This window comes from Rhinolophus sinicus, chromosome 1 (genome assembly GCF_057876585.1).
Source record: "Rhinolophus sinicus isolate RSI-liver-muscle chromosome 1, RSI-T2T, whole genome shotgun sequence".
Classification (NCBI taxonomy): Eukaryota; Metazoa; Chordata; class Mammalia; order Chiroptera; family Rhinolophidae; genus Rhinolophus; species Rhinolophus sinicus.
Window position 1 is genome coordinate 62,270,621 of NC_142501.1, and position 21,948 is coordinate 62,292,568.

At 33.5% G+C, this 21,948-nt stretch overlaps 1 protein-coding gene across 4 annotated transcripts in view; it reads left to right on the forward strand.

Moving 5' to 3' along the window:
* The window catches only part of MON2 (MON2 regulator of endosome-to-Golgi trafficking), a 101,505-nt gene that overhangs the window by 61,154 nt on the left and 18,403 nt on the right, over positions 1–21,948 (forward strand). For 3 of the 4 annotated variants that reach the window (XM_074325464.2, XM_019732421.3, XM_074325463.2), the window contains 8 exons: positions 126–288; positions 1,752–2,045; positions 3,864–4,062; positions 8,660–9,282; positions 13,805–13,948; positions 14,570–14,587; positions 14,874–15,002; positions 18,704–18,894. In XM_074325464.2, coding sequence (XP_074181565.2) covers positions 126–288; positions 1,752–2,045; positions 3,864–4,062; positions 8,660–9,282; positions 13,805–13,948; positions 14,570–14,587; positions 14,874–15,002; positions 18,704–18,894 — 1,761 coding nt within the window. The remainder of the gene's footprint in view (positions 1–125; positions 289–1,751; positions 2,046–3,863; positions 4,063–8,659; positions 9,283–13,804; positions 13,949–14,569; positions 14,588–14,873; positions 15,003–18,703; positions 18,895–21,948) is intronic. The other variant, XM_019732423.3, reaches the window with a different exon arrangement.

Here is a 21,948-nt window from a genome sequence, read left to right on the forward strand (position 1 = left end):
TTAGGGAAGATTTTCTTGTTCAAATTTTAAAATAAAATTTTGCATGACTCAAATTACTGTAAAGTATGCATTTTCCCTTACATTTCTTTTAAATGCATGAGTATACATTTCTTTTGTTTTTTCAGAGAGTCCTTGATACGAACTGCATTCCAATGTCTTCAGTTGGTTGTGACAGATTTTCTACCAACAATGCCTTGCACTTGCCTGCAGATAGTTGTAGATGTTGCTGGTAGCTTTGGACTTCATAACCAAGAACTTAATATTAGTTTAACTTCAATAGGTTTACTGGTAAGTATCATTGCCTTTCTCATAATAATATAATCTAGAAATCACTGGTTGCAGTTGAGAATGAATGCTAAGCAAATATGCTTTTGGCTCTATAGGAGTTGTTTAAATGACTCTGAAGTACCAAACATATCTTACATAAAGGATTAAATGACATCATTTAAGAAACAATTCATTAATATCAGACTAGTTGGAATAATTTTGATATATTGAGCTGAAATTTGGTGTTCACAAGGTTTGTCTTGGGAGGATTTGGTAAAGAAATAATAGTACATACAAGATAAATAATTGACTCTAGTGTGAAAGTTAACTGATTTTCAATATTATTTTGGTAGCAGTATTTTCATATGCTATTTATTTAGTAAATAAAGCTTCGATAAAAGGCTTTACCATTTACATAGTCCTGTAGTTTGTCAACACTGCTTTGTTAGCTATAAGGAGACAGCATGTGATAGTAGAAGAGTCTGGACTGTGGAAACAGATATACATGTATTTTAATTCTATCTGATTCTTGTTAATTGCTAAAGTATTGACCTCCTGAACCTCATCTTACTTATTTTGAATATAGAAGTAGTAGCATCTAAGTTAGGGTATTGATAACTATTATATGAAGTAAACAAATAGAGAGCTGTTCACAACAAAAATTTATTTAAAGGCAATTATTTAGACTCTTTTAAATGTATATTATAACTCAAAAGTTTTAAAAGTCAAACTTAAGTATCCCATGCAAGCTAGGTAACTTAGTATTTTACCATTAAAAATGTAATCATGGGAAAAAGTACAGGCATGTTGTATATATAATTGCTCCCAAAGTGTGTTTGGTTAATTCAATGTTGATTAAATTTCTACTAGATATCACCTCCTTTATTTTATATTTATGTTCACAGATAACATATGCTCTACATTTTTACCATTGACATGATTCTCATTAACTTGCATACCTTACTATGGTTGAGAATGAAGTCATAAGATACGTGTGGAGATAGTAATCACTCTTATATGATATTTCAAAATATTATTAAATGATACTAAGGAATTGTTAATAATTTAGTTAAGGTGATAACAGTATCAAGGTTATGTTTTTTAAAGCCTTTTTCTAGTAGATTATAAAATATAGGCATGAAGTAAATGTGACAAGATATTATAACAATTGTTATATCTAGGTTGTGAATATAGCAACATATTGATATATTCTCCTTGTTTTATCTGTGTGTTCTGGAAATTTTTCATAATAAAATTTTTAAAAATATTAATGTTAAGACAAGATTGTTCCCATATATTCTTCTGAAATCAGAGAGAGACACTTGATAGAGGAAGAGATGTTTTCATTAAATCCCTTCTAGAAAAAAGATTTTTAAAAGTTTTATTCTGAAAGGTATTGTAAACCAACCATGAGTTGCATATTTATTTATGTGTTTAAAATAAAATCTATGAATAAAGTAATCTTTTTCTGCTTTGCTTTTCAGTGGAATATTTCAGATTATTTTTTCCAAAGAGGGGAAACTATTGAAAAAGAATTAAATAAAGAAGAGGCAGTACAGCAAAAGCAGGCAGAAGAGAAAGGAGTGGCTTTAAATCGGCCGTTCCACCCTGCACCACCATTTGATTGCTTGTGGTTGTGTCTTTACGCAAAATTAGGAGAACTGTGTGTGGACCCCCGACCTGCTGTCAGGAAGAGTGCAGGGCAAACTCTGTTTTCAACAATTGGTGCACATGGAACTTTATTACAGCATTCAACATGGCACACTGTTATTTGGAAGGTATTATAAAATAACTTGTGTTATCAGCTTTTAATTGGAACACACTTATGGACTTTTTCAATTAAACTTATTCCTATTCATTTTTAAAGCATTTCCATGCATTGGTGCATTTGACAAAATAGAAAGTGTTTGCTTTGTCATATTTTAAGTTGCACCTTATGCAGAACAAATTAAATATTTAAAGCCTCATCTCTCTTTTTCTGTTCATCTCTTATCTATCTCTGATTTCTGCCTTTGCCCTTTGTTTTTTTCCTCCCATTTTCCCAAGTGGTAAAAGTAGGAGTTGCTAAACCACTACATGTAATTCAAATATAATATAACCAAATAAGAATTTTATAAAGAATATCAACAACAGTGAAATGTACTTAAAGAATCACCAAACAAAAGTAGCCTCCAATTGGTAAATTCTACATGTTCATTCATTAAATATACAGTTTTAGATCTTTCATTTTTCTTTTTTATCCTCTTTTTAAGACTTTCTTAACAAAGTAAACAGCTTATTAGTGAGCATCTTCTCTTTGCTAAAAGGCTTTCCTTTTTTCTTCTCTCTGTTCCATTTTAATAAAATTCTATTTGTAATCTTTTCACTACTTTTGTGAATTTTTGAGATCAGTAAATTTGACAATAGGCAGCATAGTAAATCTTAATTGAATTTAACAATGCTTTCAATTTAATAAAAGACCCCAAAATGTCTTCTTAAAAAATTGATAATGTGTGTTCCCTAATAAAAATAATTAAAAGTCCTGCTCCGTCCTATGTCTCGGTTTCAACTCTATCCCTTCCTTGGCTCTCAGATCACAAGCATGCTTAAGTCTCCATTACTGTTTTAAGAAACAAACAAAGTGACATTTTCTCTGATTTCTGTTTTCCTATTTCATACAGCTTCATTGTTAATCTTGCTGCCTAATTCTCAGTGGTTTTTTTTTTTCTTCCTCACCTCCCCTGTATGCCCTTTATTCCTTGTAGTTTAATTTGCAGATTATTCTACTCCAGAGTCTCTTAAACTTTAGTGTGTAACAGAATCACCTAGAGAGCTTGTTAAAGCACAGATTGCTGAGCCACCACGCCCTATCCTCTAGAATTTCTGATTTTTTTTCCTCTGGCATGGGACCTGAGAATGTGCATGCCTGTGAAGCTCGTGGGTGATGCTAATGCTGCTTCTGAGACCATATTTTAAGAACTGCAGAAACTGTTCTTAGGCTACAGGTGGTCTTCTAATTGCCAAGTTTTTTGCTCTGTGCTCAATCCTTATCCTACTCATTTTTTTGTAGCATTTAACACTGTTGATTAGTTTCTCCTTGAAATTTTTCTTTCCTTAGATTGTTTCTCAGCATGCTTCTGCTTCTCTATTCAATTTTTATTTTTATTTTTGGTTCCTATTCCTTCTCCTGAATGTACTCTTTAAATGTAAACATTCTCCAAGTCCTAACCACTTCCTGCTTGATTTTTCCAAGCACTCTCATCTAATCCCAAAGCTTCAGTTTTAATCTGTATCCAAATGCCTCCCATAATTATATTTTTTGCCTGGACCCCTCTCCTTAGCTATGTTCCTTTCTTGTACATTACCCTGCAGATGCTACACTGACACTTCAACTCAACAAGTCTTAGATAATATTCTGTCCAATTTATTTTAATTTTTCATATTCTGTGACCTTAAGGATAAATTTAAGAATATAACAATATCTGTATTCAACTTTTTCTAATATACAGGATTGATCAGATTGTCAGGTATAATTTTTGTAACAATTATTAATTTCCTATGCTGTTAAATCAATTATGTTACCAATACTTTTTATATGTATTTTTATAAATATTCAGGTTCTCTTTCATCTATTGGACCGAGTTCGAGAGTCTTCTACCACTGCAGACAAAGAAAAGATTGAATCCGGAGGTGGCAATATTCTCATTCATCATTCGAGAGACACAGCAGAGAAGCAGTGGGCTGAGACATGGGTTTTAACATTGGCTGGAGTAGCAAGAATCTTCAACACTAGACGATATTTACTGCAACCTTTAGGTATACATACATTTATTTTCCTGGTGGTACAAGTAATTCATGTTGAAGGAAATTTGGAAAATATAGAAGATTCTTGTAAAATTCATATAAATGCTACTTGCCAAGAACAATAAATCTGCCAGTCTTCGTGTTTATGTGTGGTAGGTGCATGAGCGTGCAAGTTTTCATTTATTTCTTTGAGAAAATATGTATCGTGTACCTATTGTGGGCTAGCCTCTAGGGAATACAGTGATGAGCAAAACACACTCCATCCTTGGTATGAAGGAAGAAGTAGAATTACATTAAAAATGCAAAATTGTGTATATATTTCTCCAATGAGGACATACAGATGGCCAATAGACAAAAGATGCTCAGTGTCACTGATCATCAGAGAAATTTAATTTAATTTACAAAATGTAAATTAAAACCACAGTGAGATATCACTTCACATCTATCAGAATGTCTATCATCAATAAATTAACAAACAAGTGTTGGTGAGGATGTGGAGAAAAGGGAATCCTTATGCACTGTTGGTGGGATTGCAAATTGACGTAGCCACTATGGAAAACAGTATGGAGGTTCCTCAAACAATTGAAAATAGAACTGCTTTATGACCCAGCAGTTCCACTTCTGGGTATTTATTCGAAAAAATCCAAAACACTAATTTGAAAAGATATATGTATCCCTATGTTCATTGCAGTATTATTTACAGTAGCCAAGATATGAAAGCAACCTAAGTGTCCATCAATAGACAATTGAATAAAGAAGAGGTGATACATGTATACAATGGAATATTACTCGGCCATTAAAAAGAAGAAATCTTACCATTGGCAACAACATGAATGTATCTAGAGGGTAGTATGCTAAGTGAAGTAAGACAAAAGGACAAATATCATATGATTTCACTTTTATGTGGAATCTGAAAAACAAAATAAATGAACAAACAAAAAAGAAACAGACTCATAGATACAGAGAACAAAGTGATGGTTGACAGGTGGGAGGAAGATTGTAGAACGGGGTGAAAAATGTGAAGGGATTAAGAAGTACAAACTGGCAGTTACAAAATAATCATGGGAATGTAAAGTACAGCATAGGGAATAAAGTCAATAATATTGTAATAACTATGTGTGGTACCAGGTGGATACTAGACTTACAGGGGAATTACTTTGTAAGTTATATAAATGTTGAATGACTGTGGTATACTTGAAACTAATATAATATTGAATGTCAACTATAGTTGGGAAAAAAATCTTAACTTTAAAAACAAATGCAAAATTGCTGCAATTATAAATGTTAAAAAGGAGTGGTGTGTTGTGAGCTTATAATAAGTACTTACCCATGCCAGTGAGGTCTAGAGAGGCTTCCCTAAGAAAGTCGTATTTTACCTGAGATCTGAAGGGTGTGTAGTAGTTCATGAGGCAAGGGTAAGATGGAAGGTGAAGAGTCTTATAAATAGATAAAATGTGTAAAAGAGATAGGAGAAAATTGAGAAGGGGATGATGAATACCCTAGCATATTTAAAGGTCTGGAATGAAGAAAACAAGGAAAAGTGTGATCCCAGATGAGTTTGTAGAGGTAGAAAGAAACCAAACCATGCAAAACTTTGGAGGTCATGTTCTTAAATTAGGACTTCATCCTAAAAGCAATGAAAAGCACTAAAAGGTTTTAATTCATGATGTGCGATGATCAGAAACACAGTTCAAACAGATCGCTTTGAAAGGTGTGTGTGGAATGAAATGGCAGCAAGGAAGGATGGCAGGACACTATTAGGCTGGTTAGGAAACTGTTGTTTCTCAGCCAGGGCCAGTTTCACCCTCCCCTCTTTCCCCCAGGACATTTGGCAATGTCTGGAGACATTTTTGGTGCTACTGGCATCTGGGGAATAGAGGTAAGGAATGCTGCTACACATCTTAGCGATGCACACTCGTACAACAGCCCCCACAACAAAGAATTACCCATCCCCAAATGTCAGTAGCACTAAGATTGAGAAACCCGGCTATAGATTTAATGCCTTCAATTCTTGTGGTAGTGATACGGGTGGTAGAAAAAAGTGAACAGAAATACTTTTAATTGTGAGTTTGCTGTACATGTTTTTTTATTTTTATTTTATATTTGGCTTTTTTATGTTAAAGCATAAGCATATTTACTCTTTCTATAGGCATTTTGTGTGGTATTCTTCATGTGCATTTTTCCTTTTTTTCTTTTTTTTCAAAAGCAATTTATAGTGTTTGATCCATTTAATACTTTAGGACTTTCTATATGTGTATGTATACATATATATGTGTATATATATATGTATATTTATGTGTGTATCATATATACATTTGTATATATGTTTTATATATTATGTATTTTAAATCTTAGTTGTTTCATGTAAAATTTATGTACAATGAAATGTATCAATTTTAACTGTACATTTACTGAGTTTTGACAAAATAAGCATAATTTTTAATACCTCCATGATAGTTACTTTTTTTAAAAAGCTAGGAACTCATAGACATAGATTTAGATTTTTTTTTTTTTAAGATTTTATTGGGGGAAGGGGAGCAGGATTTTATTGGGGAACAGTGTGTACTACCAGGACTATTTTTCCAAGTCACGTTGTTGTCCTTTCAGTCTTAGTTGTGGAGGGTGCAGCTCAGCACTAGGTCCAGTTGCCGTTGCTAGTTGCAGGGGGCACAGCCCACCATCCCTTGTGGGAGTCGAACCAGCAACTTTGTGGTTGAGAGGACACGCTCCAACCAACTAAGCCATCCGGGAGCTCAGCGGCAGGTCAAGGTGCTGTGTTCAATCTTAGTTACAGGGGGCGCTGCCCACCATCCCTTGTGGGAGTCGAGGAATTGAACTGGCAACCTTGTGGTTGAGAGCCCACTGGCCCATGTGGGAATCAAACTGGCAGCCTTCGGAGTTAGGAGCACGGATCTCTAACCGCCTGAGCCACCGGGCCGGCCCTAGATTTTTTTTTTTTTTTTTTTTTTTTTTTTTAATGAAAACTTAAGGCAGTTTTTGTCACTATGATAATTTTTGTAACTTGAAGACTAGAAAATGGTTTTTATTGTTTTAGAATGAGGTTCATATTTTTAGGATAACATTGTACAATATATAATTATCCCTAGTCTTTTAGAAAGATGACTTCTTCCTAGACTTAGAGTATATTAGTAGAGAGGTTTTTTTCCGCCCTGTGGCATGGATATTCTAAATTTGATATTTGGTCACCATTTTAGTTGATAAATGTAATGTCTCATCTGGCTTTTGAATTGGAATGGCAGCAGACAAAAGTGTTTTTGTTTATCTGTTTTGATGGTTTTTAAATGTAATTTGTCCAAACTTTTTGAACAGTTTACTGAAAACAAAATTGTGTTTTTATTGTATGTAAATTATACCTCAAATTTTTTAGTAAAGAAAGAGTATAGAGTAGAAGAGGCATGTAATTGGGAAGGTTTTAGTTTGTCCTATACAGGCAGAATAGTACTTATTGTTTCCTACTAGACCTACTTCCAGCTTTCCTATTAACTGAATGCTCCTTCAGGCATATGGGTTTATCCTTTCTTTAAAAAAAAAAAAAAAATCAAGTCATTTATAGACTTTGCAAAATAGAAGTCTTTAAACCTTGATTATTTATGTTTCATAGTTTATATTACAGTGCTTTGAAAAATGTCACTTCTTCTGATTTTTGCATTATTTTAGTGCAAATATGTAGGTAATACAGTGACTATTAAAATTAAAATGACTACTAATCAAGCTGTTGGACTAGATTGCTGTAGGAACAAGGTCATTTTGCTGGGCTTCATAGAAACAAACTGCACCTGGCCATAGAGAGCTTCATTATAAATGTGATTACTTGGTCATAGGATAGAGCAAGAGATTGGCTTGATCCATGGAAACCAGCAACTGCCATTCAGCCTATGTTCTCCTGATGGTGGATCAGCAGTCTCGGTTTCACATGAGAAAAATAAATTTAGACTCATTATAAAAAAGGACAGTCTATTCTTTATGGTGCATTTTCTACTGGTAACTCACGAGCTGTTCTGAGGAAAAATATTTAAGAAAGTTCTGCAACTATAAATTATTTAAATGTGAAAATTAAAGTAAAAGTTAAGATTTAAGAAGTATGACATACAGTTTATTTTAAACATTTAGGCCTGTAAAAAACATGTATCATACTGTTACAACTTGTAACTTCCAGTATGCTTAAGAATGATAACATCTTACTTAGTCTTTAATGAAGGTAAATAGATGGACCAAAGATGTTACTAAAAAGCTTTTATTTTCACCCTCTTAAGTTTCTTTCTGTTCTCTTGAGGCAGAAATACTAGGAAATAGTATAAACATGTATACTTACATTTACAGAGTTTTGTTTTTAAGGCCAAAACATTGTTTGGTATACCATTGTCCTCTTATTGGTGCCCTTGGTTCCTGTATCTGAAAAAAAAAGAAAAAAAAAAAAATTGGATTTTCAGGTGGTAGTGATTTTAATGCACATTGCTAGTGCCTAAGCAATTTTTTTCTAGTTCCATAGGAATTTAAGCAGAAAAATAAAGCACATAGAATTTAAAGTGTCTTAACAGAGAAAATTTGATCACTTTTATGGTGATCTTTTTTCTCTTTCCTAATGTAGGAGACTTTTCAAAAGCGTGGGATGTTCTTCTTGACCATATACAATCAGCAGCACTCAGCAAGAACAATGAAGTATCTCTGGCTGCACTGAAAAGCTTCCAGGAAATTTTACAGATTGTGTCCCCTGTCAGAGACTCAGAGAAGCCTGAGACACCGCCTGCAGTCAATGTACCTGTCCCTGTCCTTTTAGGGCCCATATCAGGCCCTGGCCTGAGCCGGCCGTTTGTAAGAACAGATTCCATTGGAGAAAGACTGGGAAGATACGGGGAGCCACCCACAGTTACTGATGAGCTTGAAGATTTGAATCTCTGGTGGGCTGCATGGAATACCTGGTATAGAATTGGATCTGAAAGCACTAAGCCGCCTGTTACTTTTGATAAACTGACTTTCATTCCCAGCCAGCCTTTCCTTACAGCTTTAATTCAGATATTTCCAGCTCTCTACCAACACATAAAAACTGGTTTCAACATGGATGACCTGCAAAAGTTGGGAGTCATATTGCACAGTGCTGTTTCGGTCCCAATCAGTTCAGATGCATCCCCTTTCATCCTTCCATCTTATACTGAAGCAGTTTTGACAAGTTTACAGGAAGCTGTACTTACAGCATTAGATGTTCTCCAAAAGGTAATAGAATTTTAGTGGCTGTCCATGCAATAATGCATATGGTTCTCTGGGATTTTTTTACTTTGCTATATAGTTTTTGGGATAGATTCTGGATGATCAATATTGTTGTGTATGTATACTTCGGGATAAATTCAGGATTGTAAAGATCTAGTTGTTTTGAAAACTTGTGGGTTTCTATTTTAAAAGGTAAATCAGGTTTGTTCTGAGAGTCTAAGAAACTGCCTGCATGCTGTTTCTATTCACCAGCAGTTTTAGTCTGTACATGCATCTCTTCACAAGTGGGTGTACTTTTTGGAACAACTTTAATAAAGTACTTGTATAATTAGAAAATTAATAAGCAATGGGATATATAAATATGTAAATATTTATATTTTTTCAAATATATATATTTTTTCATCTGTACTCAAATTTAGTTCAGGAATTGTTGGAAACCTATACTACTTCTTAAAAAAAGAAGTAAAAATAAATTTATAAAGTTTTTCTGTCAGAAATTTTAGAAAGATATATTTTTATCTGTGTATGTTTTGTTACTGCAAAAAAATATTAAAAACATGTAAAAATCATCAAGCAAATCCCAATTAGTAAGCAAGAGTAGATCAAAATCAAAGAATTCTTTAAACTGTCAAGATAATTGTTAGTGCAATTCACAACAACCAAAATGCTAAACAAACGAAAAAATGCCAGCTGAAGAGACAGCAATTCCAACAAGGTAGCTATGACATTCTAACAAAATTAGAATGGAATTACATCCTGATTACACTTGTGTGATCAGTAACCATTTGTGTATTGTAAATCATGTTTTCTAATTAACTGATGGCATTATATTGGAATGATGAAAACTTTCACAGTAGGAATGGTGGTTTCTACTATACCATAATACCTCTTAATTGTCTCTGGAGGAAGTCTAGCTGAGCAGTAATTCTTTAATCTCTTTAACCCTAGTTTCATTGTGCAGGGAAACAAATTGTGTAGAAACTTAAAATTTAAGAGAATCTGGCATTTAAAAAAAATTATTGTAGGGATATCAGTTTTCTACAGTTGAAATCAAAATAGCTGTTTTTAATTTAATTGGGGGGGGAAAAAGTGGCCTCTCAATAATTACTTTTTCCCCTTGATTGACTATGCTCATAAATTGCTTTCTAGACTGCCCTATAGGGAATGGAAAAGTTATTCTATCAAAAAAAAAAAAGAAAAAGAAATACCACAGGCCTTGTGGGATGCATATAATCTAGAAGTCTCATTCAGATGTTTGAGTCAAGCTTTTATATGTGTATAGAGGATAATAAAAAAGAAACAACAAATGCCAAAAATTCCTTTCAAGGGAAAAAAGTGTATACTTACAACAACAACAAAAATCTGCTTTAGCAATAAGACAATAAGTGGATTCATCCCAATTACTAGGAATTTGTTCTGAGCTTTTAATGACTTTGAAAACAACATATACCTTCAACCTGAAACTTAAAAAGCTTTATTGTTATTCGTTTCTATCAGATTGATATTTTGCATTATTAATTTCACTGTATCCATTGTTTATTACTTATGTGATTATCTAAATTGTGTTTCATAATACTTGAAAGGGATACAAACATGGGGTCTTTAATATTTCCTAACAGAGAAAAGTTAATGTATTTTTCATTATCTGCAAGAGTGTTTTGATATTTTCCCCCATAGGTGTTGGAAAATTTTTTGCTTTGGGACAAAATTTACTTGATTTGGGACTATCCTTAAGCTAATAAGCTATTCATCAAAATATTTTAATGATTCAAACCTGTTTTTTTAAAAAAAAACACACGTTTTTTATTTCATGTTTACCCTGATATTTAGGGTCACAGTCTTCTCTTGGTTCTCAAATCACTAGTTCCTGACCAAATTGCCTTAGTTATGGATGATAATTGATTTTTTTTTTTTTTTTGCCAAGATATTTTGGCATACATGGGGAACATGAGAATTTGATTATCTGCATTCCCCAAGTTCAGAGATCAGGAGACTGCATCTGTCTTATTTATTGCTCAACTTCCTAAAATCAGATGGCTAGATAGTTTCTCTGCCTCCATCATCAAGGTATTGGAGTGGCACTCCAGGAGACACCATCACATTGTGTGCGAATGGCACCCTTTAAGTCATGCAATGAAGCCCTGTCTTCTAGTTAATAGGGGCTAGTTTCTGAATCTCTACTTACTCACCTATAAAATGAAAATAATAAACCTACAACTTTTTTTTCCGGTTAAGTGGGATAATGTTTGTAAGATTTAGTAACTACATGATAGGCACTGAATGATTTCTTGGTAAATAATGAGAGAATCTTTGAACCATACCAGAGGTTAGATGTCCAGCTTCTTTTCTTCTTTTCACGTACACAGTTTTCAAGGACTAATAGGAAATATTGTTCATATTGCTTATTGAGTCTCAGCTTTTGGAGTAAAATCTGTTATCAAGTTCGCCCTATAGGTTTTCCTGGTATACAGACTTCAGAATACTGAAGAAAAGCCAATAATAACTTCTACTTAGATGAAGTTTGTTTAAAAAAAAAAAAAAATCGACTCCATATTATGCATGTTAAGATCCTAGAATAGCTTTATAATCTACTATAACACTATATGTTTTCTTTTTATAAAGAATTACTGAAAATCAAAACATATAGTCAAAGTCGTTATTTGGTGCTATGGTATTTCCAGAAAAATGGTGATTCTTAGTTTTCTAAGGTGTCCACACAGGGTTTTTGTTGTTGTTGTTGTTTTTCTTTTTTTTTTTTCTGTCATTGAAAATAAAAGAATTCACTTAGGTTAATTATCTCTTTTCCACAGTAATTACTACTTGCTTGTTTATAAGAGTTAAGACTCAGCAAGAGGTTAATAAAGAAGAAAGTAAGACTCTTAGAAGCAATCAGTAGAGAGAATATTTTAGGCTATGAGCCATTCACTATTTCTGGCAAAAATAACTAAGTACTGAGAGATGGTTCTAGATATCTTTACTCTACTTTTTTACATTGTAATTATAAGATGATCTAACTTAGGTATGGGAGGCACTTTGCTTATCTGCTTTGTATCTCGGGACAGTTTTATGTAAAATTTTGGTTATAGCTAAATAGCTGTATCTTCTCTGAGTGAAAGTAAAACTAATCTAATTATTATCTGACAAGTTAAAAAAGCCATGGATGGCATAAAAATATAAATGTTGTAAACATTTTTAAAAAGAAATTCCTTAAAAATATGAATATTTTGAATTTTGATTTAGTATTTTGAGGGTACCTTGAGTGTAGAGTAATCATGGTTTTTGTTGTGTAGGGCACAAGTATATTTTAGACAGTCTAAATAATATCATTAAGTATTTTTCCCACAGAGAAAATAAATACTAAAACAGGAAAATTTGCAAGGATGAGAGAAGAAAACACATTTGTGGCTAGAAAAAAAATAAAAACAAGATTTATTTTAAGTACTTTAGACATATATGAATTGGTAATTAAAATCTTCAGTGTCAAGATTTGCTTTTATTCTGTGTTTTATCAAATTATTTGTAGCAATGAGATTTTTCTATTAAAAATATTTTAATATTCTTTGTTTAAATCAAGTCTATATTTAGATACATTAGACACTAAATAGATACTACCCTGTTAGAAAACATTAACATACATATCTTTTAGAAACAAATTTTCATACATGATTTATTTTCCCAGTTGTAATGCACATGATTATTTGTTAAAGTCAGTAGACCAGACGTGGTGCAGAAATCAGCTGTCATTTGAATGAACTGATCTCATCACTTACATAGGAGTCAATACCATGTTGGTCAGTGAAGCATTCTTAATGATGTCTGTATTACTAAACAAATGATCAGACTGGAGAACCTCAGGACTGCCTGTACTTCTCTTAAAGTGCTTGCCCTTTTTCCAGTCTGCTAAGTAATCACACTTTTTTTTTTAATTTTTTGGCTCAGCGTATTTCTCTTTTTTTTTTTTTTTTTTTAGATTTTTATTGGGGAAGGGGAACAGGACTTTATTGGGGAACAGTGTGTACTTCAGGACTTTTTTCCAAGTCAAGTTGTCCTTTCAGTCTTAGTTGTGGAGGGTTCTGTTCAGCTTCAAGTTGTTGTCCTTTCAGTCTTAGTTGTGGAGGGCGCAGCTCAGCTCCAGGTCCAGTTGCTGTTGCTAGTTGCAGGGGGCGCTGCCCACCATCCCTTGCGGGACTCGAGGAATTGAACTGGCAACCTTGTGGTTGAGAGCCCATTGGCCCATGTGGAAATCGAACCGTCAGCCTTCAGAGTTAGGAGCACGGAGCTCTAACCGCCTGAGCCACCGGGCCGGCCCCAGTAATCACACTTTTTATTAAAAAGCATTTTTTAGTTGATTAATACATTTAACCTATTCTTCATCATTAATTTAAAATAGCTTAACTGTCCTCCAGGGCTTATAAAAGATTGTATGATACGTAAAATAGGATTCTTCCATTAAACAAATGCATGTAACAGTAAAGAACTTAATGGAGTTCAGATTATGCATTCTACTGTTCATGTTTTCCTTTTATAGGCCATCTGTGTAGGACCAGAAAACATGCAGATAATGTATCCGGCTATATTTGACCAGTTACTGGCATTTGTAGAATTTTCCTGTAAACCTCCACAGTATGGACAGCTGGAAACAAAGCACATTGCAAATGCAAAATATAATCAGGTAATTTACTCTAAATTACATTTACTTTGTAAGATTTCATGACTTGTAAATGCAAGTCAATTCCACTTAAGATGGACTCTGATTATCTCAGAAACTTTTCATTCACAAATAAACTTTCATATGTTTAACAGTTTAAGCTGAAAAGAAATACTATTTGAAAAATCTTTTCTGTGTTTCTTTTTTTCTTATTTATGATTTTCATTTCACACGTGATTCTCCAGGAAGTTTGGCATTTCATGTTACTCTATAGGACATCTTCCTTCAAAGTTCCTTTCTTGGCTGCCACATACCATTACAAAATGGTTTCTAAATCCCTAAGCCTAATTTTATCTAAAATAGATACCTGCAATGCAAAATGAAAATATCTGTGTGTACTAAATAAGAAGTTGTCTACTACTGGTGTGAAATTCAGTTGGATTTTACATAAAAGATTTATAGCCATAATTGGCAAACTTTAACTTTGTTTTGGCTTAGGGTAAAAGTAAATTTCTGAATGCGTGCACATGCTGATTTTGTTCACACAACATTAAAATTATAATTTTACATGGTCCGAAAAGTAGTTTTAATGTGTATTAACTTTTCTCATTCTATTTGTCTTGCAACACAATGGAATCACAATAGATCCAACTATTTGCACCGGTGAGTTAAATTTCCTAAAATTGTCCTAACCTATTGGCAACAAATAAAGTACATCTTTCCCAGTTCCTGATAGAATGCTCTGTGTGCTTTTTCCGATAGTTTTAATTTTTGCCTGGCTGAAAATTATTTCATGAAGTATGTATCTCTTTGAAAACTTTGCATGTAATATAATCTGACCTAAAACCAAGGCCTGAACTTTAAGACCAAGAAGCTTTCTCTTTGAAAACAATATGATTTCATTTAATCTCATTTATTTTTAATTTCATTTGAAAATATTACTTTCTAGGCGGAATGGGTAGCCTTGAATTATGTACCGTTTGCTGAAAGGTCTTTAGAAGTAGTTGTGGATTTGTACCAAAAAACAGCCTGTCACAAAGCAGTGGTGAATGAGAAAGTACTCCAGAATATTATTAAGGTATCTCTCTTTTTTTTAATTTCTACACTTTCATTTGATGATGACAGTATTATTGAAATTACTCTTTAGGTAATAATATATTATCATATACTGAGATAAATAGAAAATATAATTTATATTATTATTTATAGTGACTTTTCTCCAACATTCGCGGATAGTATTTAGGAAGCCGTTTTTCTAATGTATGAGGTTTTTTTAATGAAAAATATTTTAAAGTAAGTATGCATTAGATTTTTTACAATTCTTAAATTTTGCTACAGAAGATAGTGAGGATCCAGGTTCTTAGGATAGTACTTGTCATATTTTGAGGTCGATGAGCATTCAGAGAGAAATTTACAACGCAGCCCTTTGTTTTCACTGATCACGCATACTGTCTTCTGCAGTCATCTTCAAAATCCATCTCTATGGACTGTGCCCCATTCCTCCAAAGTTTATTTCTTGTTTTTCCCTCTACTTTGAAGGACAAGCTTAAACCTTGCTCTTCCCCTAGCACGCGGATGTGCCTCTTATTTACTGAACAAAGACAGGCCAATATGAACAGACTGCCCTCAAAGAACACCTTTCTCTGTTTCTTTCTTTGTGTCCATCCTTTCTTCTTCCCACCTTTCTCTGCTAGTGACTTTCCTTCATTTGCCTTTCAACCTCTTAGACTTTATCTTGGAAAGATGATTAAGCCTTTTATACAAGAACTTTCTCTTCATTTACTTCCTACTCAAATTGCCATCCTCTTTCAACTTTCCTTTACTTAGCCTCTGGCCCTCACCTAGCTACCAGTCACTCGACCTATTTATTGTGTGCTGGCTTACTTCCATATTGTGCTACAGAAAGTACTTGCTTAAAATTACAGAAGATCAAATCCTCAATTCCTAAGCCCTTTTCTAATTCTTTATCTTCCCTATAACGTGGTACTACTGTCTTTGTCTTCTTAAAACTCTTTCTTCTCTTGACTTTTGTTGTACTTCTTTCTACCCCTCGCCACTCACTCCATCGTAACTGTCCTCTCTCTCCTCATTTATTAAGAATATTTTTTCAGTTGTCTCTGTTACTAGGTACTAACTAAATAGTAAAGATTAAAAAATGAGTAAGATAATTCTTACATTTAATAATTCAATATAGGAATATAGAAAGGTAAATAATAATACAGTGTGTTAAGCGCTAAGTGACAACCACAGAGTGGAGGCAGCTTTGCATTCAGATAGACCTGGCTTAGAAATAGTGCCCTGCGATTTACTTGCTGCTCTATGATTTTGGGCAAATGAACCAGTCTGAGAATGCTTCTCATCTGTAAAAAAAGGATAACACCAATACCACTTACATGTCTTAACTAAAAAGAGAACCAATTGAGATACAGCATTTATTAGGTTGGTGCAAAACTAATTGCGGTTTAAAAGGCTAAAAATAATTGCAAAAATTGCAATTACGTTTGCATCAACCTAATAATAATATTTGTCAAGTAATCTGCTGAATAAAACTTAGTTCCTCCCATAGACAAGGAAGTAACTAAACCGCCTATGGGATTTTGGCAAGGATTAACAGAAGTGACACCTGAAGGAGAAATAGCGTTTGGTAGATAAAAAGGGAGAGAGAGGTAAATTTATTACCTAATTTATAGGTAAATTAAGCAGCATAAAAGATCATGATATATTTTAAAGAACTGTTGAGACATTCAATTTAGGGAGGTGACAGGGCCTAGAATAATACTGAAAAGATAGCTATGGGTTTTATTCATAAGGAATCAGACTTTATTCTTTAACAATTGAAGGGTTGAACATTGAAGAGTGGCATGAATCAGTTTGCATTTTTGAAGGAATTAAATAATGCTTCTCTGTACTCCCACTTAGTTGATGCCACTTAACTGCACTGTATTGTGGTTAACTGGACAAGGCTCTTCCTTTCTCAAAAAGTATGAGCTTTGTGACAGCAAGACTGAATTCACCAGTTCCACATACATTTACTGAGTATGCACTAGATTCAAATCCCTTTGTTATTTGCTTAAATATGTTAAAAGATAAAATGTATAAATCGAACAGATCTATTGTGCTTAATGTTCCCTTGATTTCAGTGAAATACTAATTACAGTAGTAAACCATACTTTTATCTAACCTTGAGTTATAAAATGTTAACTCAGAATGGCCCTAGTATAATTTAGTATTCTTTTGTTTGCAAATGACATACATTCAGGCTCTGACTAGTTTTAACAATAAAAAGGATTTATTAGTGTGCTTAGTTGGAAAATTCAGAGATGCATTAGTATCACCAAAACCCCAATTTTTTTCTCTATGGTCTGCTTGCTAAGGGTTGAGTGCATCCTAACTGTTTTTCCTTATAGCTTTAGACTAAAAAAGGCATTATATGTCCAGTAGGAGAGGTGTGTGTGTGTGTGTGTGTGTGTGCGCGCGCGCGCGCACATGTGCTTCTGTTACATTATTATTCTTAAGTTCCCTAAATTAACCTAAAGTGGACCAGCTTTAGTCCCATGTCTAATCTTAAACCAGTGATTATAGCCAGGGAAATGGAGTAGATTGGTTTAATAACATAATCATCTCCTTACCCTAATTCCCTATTGAAGGTGGGGTCAGCTTCCCCAAAGCAGGTGGGGAGGGGAAAGGGATAAACAAATTCTGGGTAACCTAATTCTCTGTTAGTGGAGGTCCATTTCATGCTAATATATCATATATGCACTATGTGAGTACTCAGTAATAATTTGTGTGGGGGATGATAAAATTGGATTTTATATTCATTCACTCCACTCCATAACATTGAAATATGAAAATTTATCTCTTTACTCTTTCTCTGACTACAATTGTTCCATAAAATCAGAATTTTCACTCTGATGCAAATTATCTGACAGTATGCTGATGGTATTAATTGATGGTACTCTGGGATAACTCACTGTGATAATTTGGTCAGTCTGGTCTTCTAGTTGCTGCATAGACTCTGACCAGAGAAGTCTATTCTGAACTGCCAGATTAGTGCTTTCATGGTTAACAATAGCCTGTCTCAAAAGTTGATCAATTAAAAAGTAAGTCTCAACATTTTAGTCACTATACATAGCTCAGATGCTCTACTCCTATATCCTCAAGGGTGAAAGATAAAATAAACCATCGTCTTGAATTATTAATTTTACTAAAATATTTGGAAAAGGAAAAAATATGTTAAAAGTGTTAAAGTAGAAGATAAAATTCAATGAATTTTAGAGCTAAGTCAAATTAATGATTCTTTAAGCTATCTTTATTCTCCTCTAACCATTATTGGGAAAAATTAAGCAATATTGATCTTTCTTGGGTGGAAGAACCCCATCAGTCAAATTATGTTCTGTTAGAAGAACTATGGCAGAATGTTCTAATTCCATAACATCAAGCTGAGGGAAGCTGCAAAATTTTAAGTTTCCTACTCTTACTCTTAACTTTTCAGATAACAACCCTATTTTTTATGATGGGAAACAGGTGCAGGAAGGTTGTTTCTTCTTCAGTGACGTTGCTTATAAAATGGAGACAGGCTTTAAAAGTATATCTTTCTAAGCAGTCGGATTTGAGGACCATGACTGAGAATTGGTCTTTCTAGAAAATAACATCCTTTTTAAAACGAAAATGCCTATGCTCTTTTTTTCTCTCTGCTGTCATCTTTTTTTTTTTTTAAGTAAAGTTGGGGGTCTATGGTTTAATTAATACTTATCTTAAACTGTCTTTTTATTTTCACAGACCCTTAGGATTCCTCTCAGTTTGAAGTATTCCTGCCCTTCTGAAAGCACATGGAAACTAGCAGTGTCTTCTCTCCTCAAGGTTCTTTCTATTGGGCTACCAGTTGCCAGGCAACATGCTTCTTCTGGAAAATTTGATAGTATGTGGCCAGAGCTAGCCAACACCTTTGAAGACTTTCTCTTTACTAAAAGGTCAGCTGATTTATTTTTGCAATTAGGACAATCTTTCAAGAATTGCACATTGTACCTATAATTGCTCTAAAAACAGTATTTCTAATTATTCATTAACAAAGTAATTGATTGGTAAGATTGCTAGATTTGTATACAAAGCACAACTGGATTAGGAATTTATCCTTTGGATACATTATATGTGAACAGTGGAGACTTTTGCTCTTTACAATGGTTTTGAATATAAGATAGAAATCTATATATAAGACCATATGAATGCATCATAATTAAGGAAGCATGGTTTTAACTTGATGAAGCTAAGAAGATCCAGTTTTTAAACCAGATGCCCATTTGGCATTACAAAAGGAAAACAAATTCAGAAAATCAGTATTTTACCAGAATAAATTAGATCAGTGGCAGTAATGATTAGCTCTTTAAGATGTTTAGGTTTGGAGGTTCCTCAAAAAATTAAAAAAGAAATACAGTTGTCCCCCCTTATCCATGGAGGATATATTCCAAGACCCCCAGTGGATGCCTGAAACCACGAAACCCTATATATACTACGTTTTTTCCTATGTACCTGTGTATGTATGTACCTATACATACATACCTATAAGAAGGTTTAATTTATAAATTAGGCACAGTAAGAGGTTAACAACAATAACTAATAAGAAAATAGAACAATTATAACAATATACTGAAATACAAGTTATGTGAATGTGGTCCTCAAAAAAGATGATTAGGGTTGGCAAAGAAAAATGGGATTTTCATTGTATGATATCCAACTGAGGACATAGGTTAAGGATGCTATTTTGACCCCTCACTATTTGGAATGAGAAATTTGCTGCAGTTCATCTAGAGCTGTATTATCCAATACAGTAGTCACTAGATGCAATTAATGTAATTTTTAAATTCAGTAAAATTAAAAATTCAGTTCTTTAGTCTCACTAACCAGGTTTCAAATTCTCATTGCCAAGTGTTGCTAGTGACTGTCATGTTGGATGGACAGTGTAAATTATTGAACATTTCCTTCGTCACAGAAATTTCCTTTGGTTGGCACTGATCTAAAATGTGACATTTTACTAATGACAGACTCATTTGTAATAGCTGTGATAGCCAGGTAGTCTTCAGTTCTACAATCGAATTTTCTTTTGTGCTATGGTAGTGAAATTCTGTCACAACAAAAAGTTTTCTATTTTTAAACCCATTAATCATCTTTTAAAACTATAAAATGATAAGTGTATCATGCACTGCTATATAACCATTTAAAATTATTAGTTTGAAACCATTTAAATTATGAATTTGATATACTTTGAGGAAAAAACCTACATTGGCACATTCATAATGATCAGATTAATCCACAACAGAATGATTTAACTGAAGAGATTCTGCCTACCTTTCTAATGTTGTTTAGTTATTCAGTAAAGAAAAGTTGCAGAGGGCAGAAGGGTTAACCTAGGACATGTGATTCTAATTTCTGTTTCTGAAAATCATCGAACTTTGTTTTGCTTTCGTGTGTATTATCTCTAGAAATTTGATTGATACCAATGCAAACATACTGTTTGTATTTGAATAAAAATTATAGGGACTCACAAAGCATATTCAAACAAATTATGTTTTTATCTTTAAAATAACCCTGAAAATTTGTGTTCCTTTGTGGACTTCATTGCCCAAATCACTGTTAATTTATATAAAACAAATAGATTTAGAAATTTAAACTTTCTCCTTTGGTCCCCAATTATCTATCTATGCATGTCGCCCCATTAATATGTTGAATAAACTTTTTTTCAAAATTGAGGTGACATTGGTTTTTATAACATTATGTAAGTTTCAGGTGTGCAACATTATAATTCGATATGTGTATACACTATAGCGTGCTCACCACCAAAAGCCTAGTTTCTGTCTGTCACCATACATTTGACCCTAATAAGGTACAAATCCATTTTGCCCCCCCTACCTTTCTTCCCTTCTGATAACCACCAATCTGTTGCCCTTATCAATGAGTTTGCTTTTATTGTTTCTCTTTTTTTATATTCCACATGAGTGAAATCATACAATTTTTATCCTTTTCTATCTGACTTATTTTACTTAGCATAATACCCTCAAGTCCATCCATGTTGTCACAAATGGCAATATTTCATCTTTTTTACGGCCAAGTAGTATTCCATCGTGTGTGTGTGTGTGTGTGTGTGTGTGTGTGTGTGTGTGTGTGTATAACTTTATCTAGTTATCCAGTGATGAACACTTAGGTTATTTCTGAGGAAGCTCCATAGTTGCTGCAGCAATTTACAACCCCCATAACAGTGTATGAGAGTTCCCTTTTCTCCACATCCTCTCCAACACTTGTTATTTCTTGTCTTTTTGATAATAGCCGTTTTAACAGGTGCAAGGTGATATCTCATTGTAGTTTTGATTTGCGTTTCCCTAATAATTAGTGATGTTGAACATCTTTTCATATAGCTGTTGGTCATCTGATGTCTTCCTTGAAAAACTATCTATTCAGATCTTTTGCCCATTTTTTTAATCAGGTTGTTTGATTTGGGGGGGAGGGCAGTTATATGAGTTCTTGATATATTTTGGATTCTAACTCCTTGTCAGAAGTATCATTTGAAAATATCTTTTCCCATTAAGTTGGTTTCCTTTTCATTTTGTTGATGTTTTCCTTTGCTGTGCCAAAGCTTTTTAGTTGATGTATTCCAATTTGTTTATTTTTGTTTTTGTTTCTCTTGCTGTCGAGATCAAATCCACCAAAACATTGCTAACTGATGTCCAGAACTTACGGCCTATGTTGTCTTCTGTGTATCTTACTGTTTCAGGTCTTACATCAAGTCTTTAATCCATTTCGCGTTAATATTTGTGTATGGTGTAAGATAGTGGTCTAGTTTCATTCTTTTACATGTCGTTGTCCAGTTTCCCAAAACCATTTAATGAAGAGACTTTCTTCTCTCCTTTGTATATTCTTGGATCCATTGTTGTAAATTAATTGTCCATATATGTATAGGTTTATTTATGGGGTCTCAGTTCTGTTCCATTGGTCAGTTATGTGTGTTTTTCTGCCGGTACCATGCTGTTTTGATT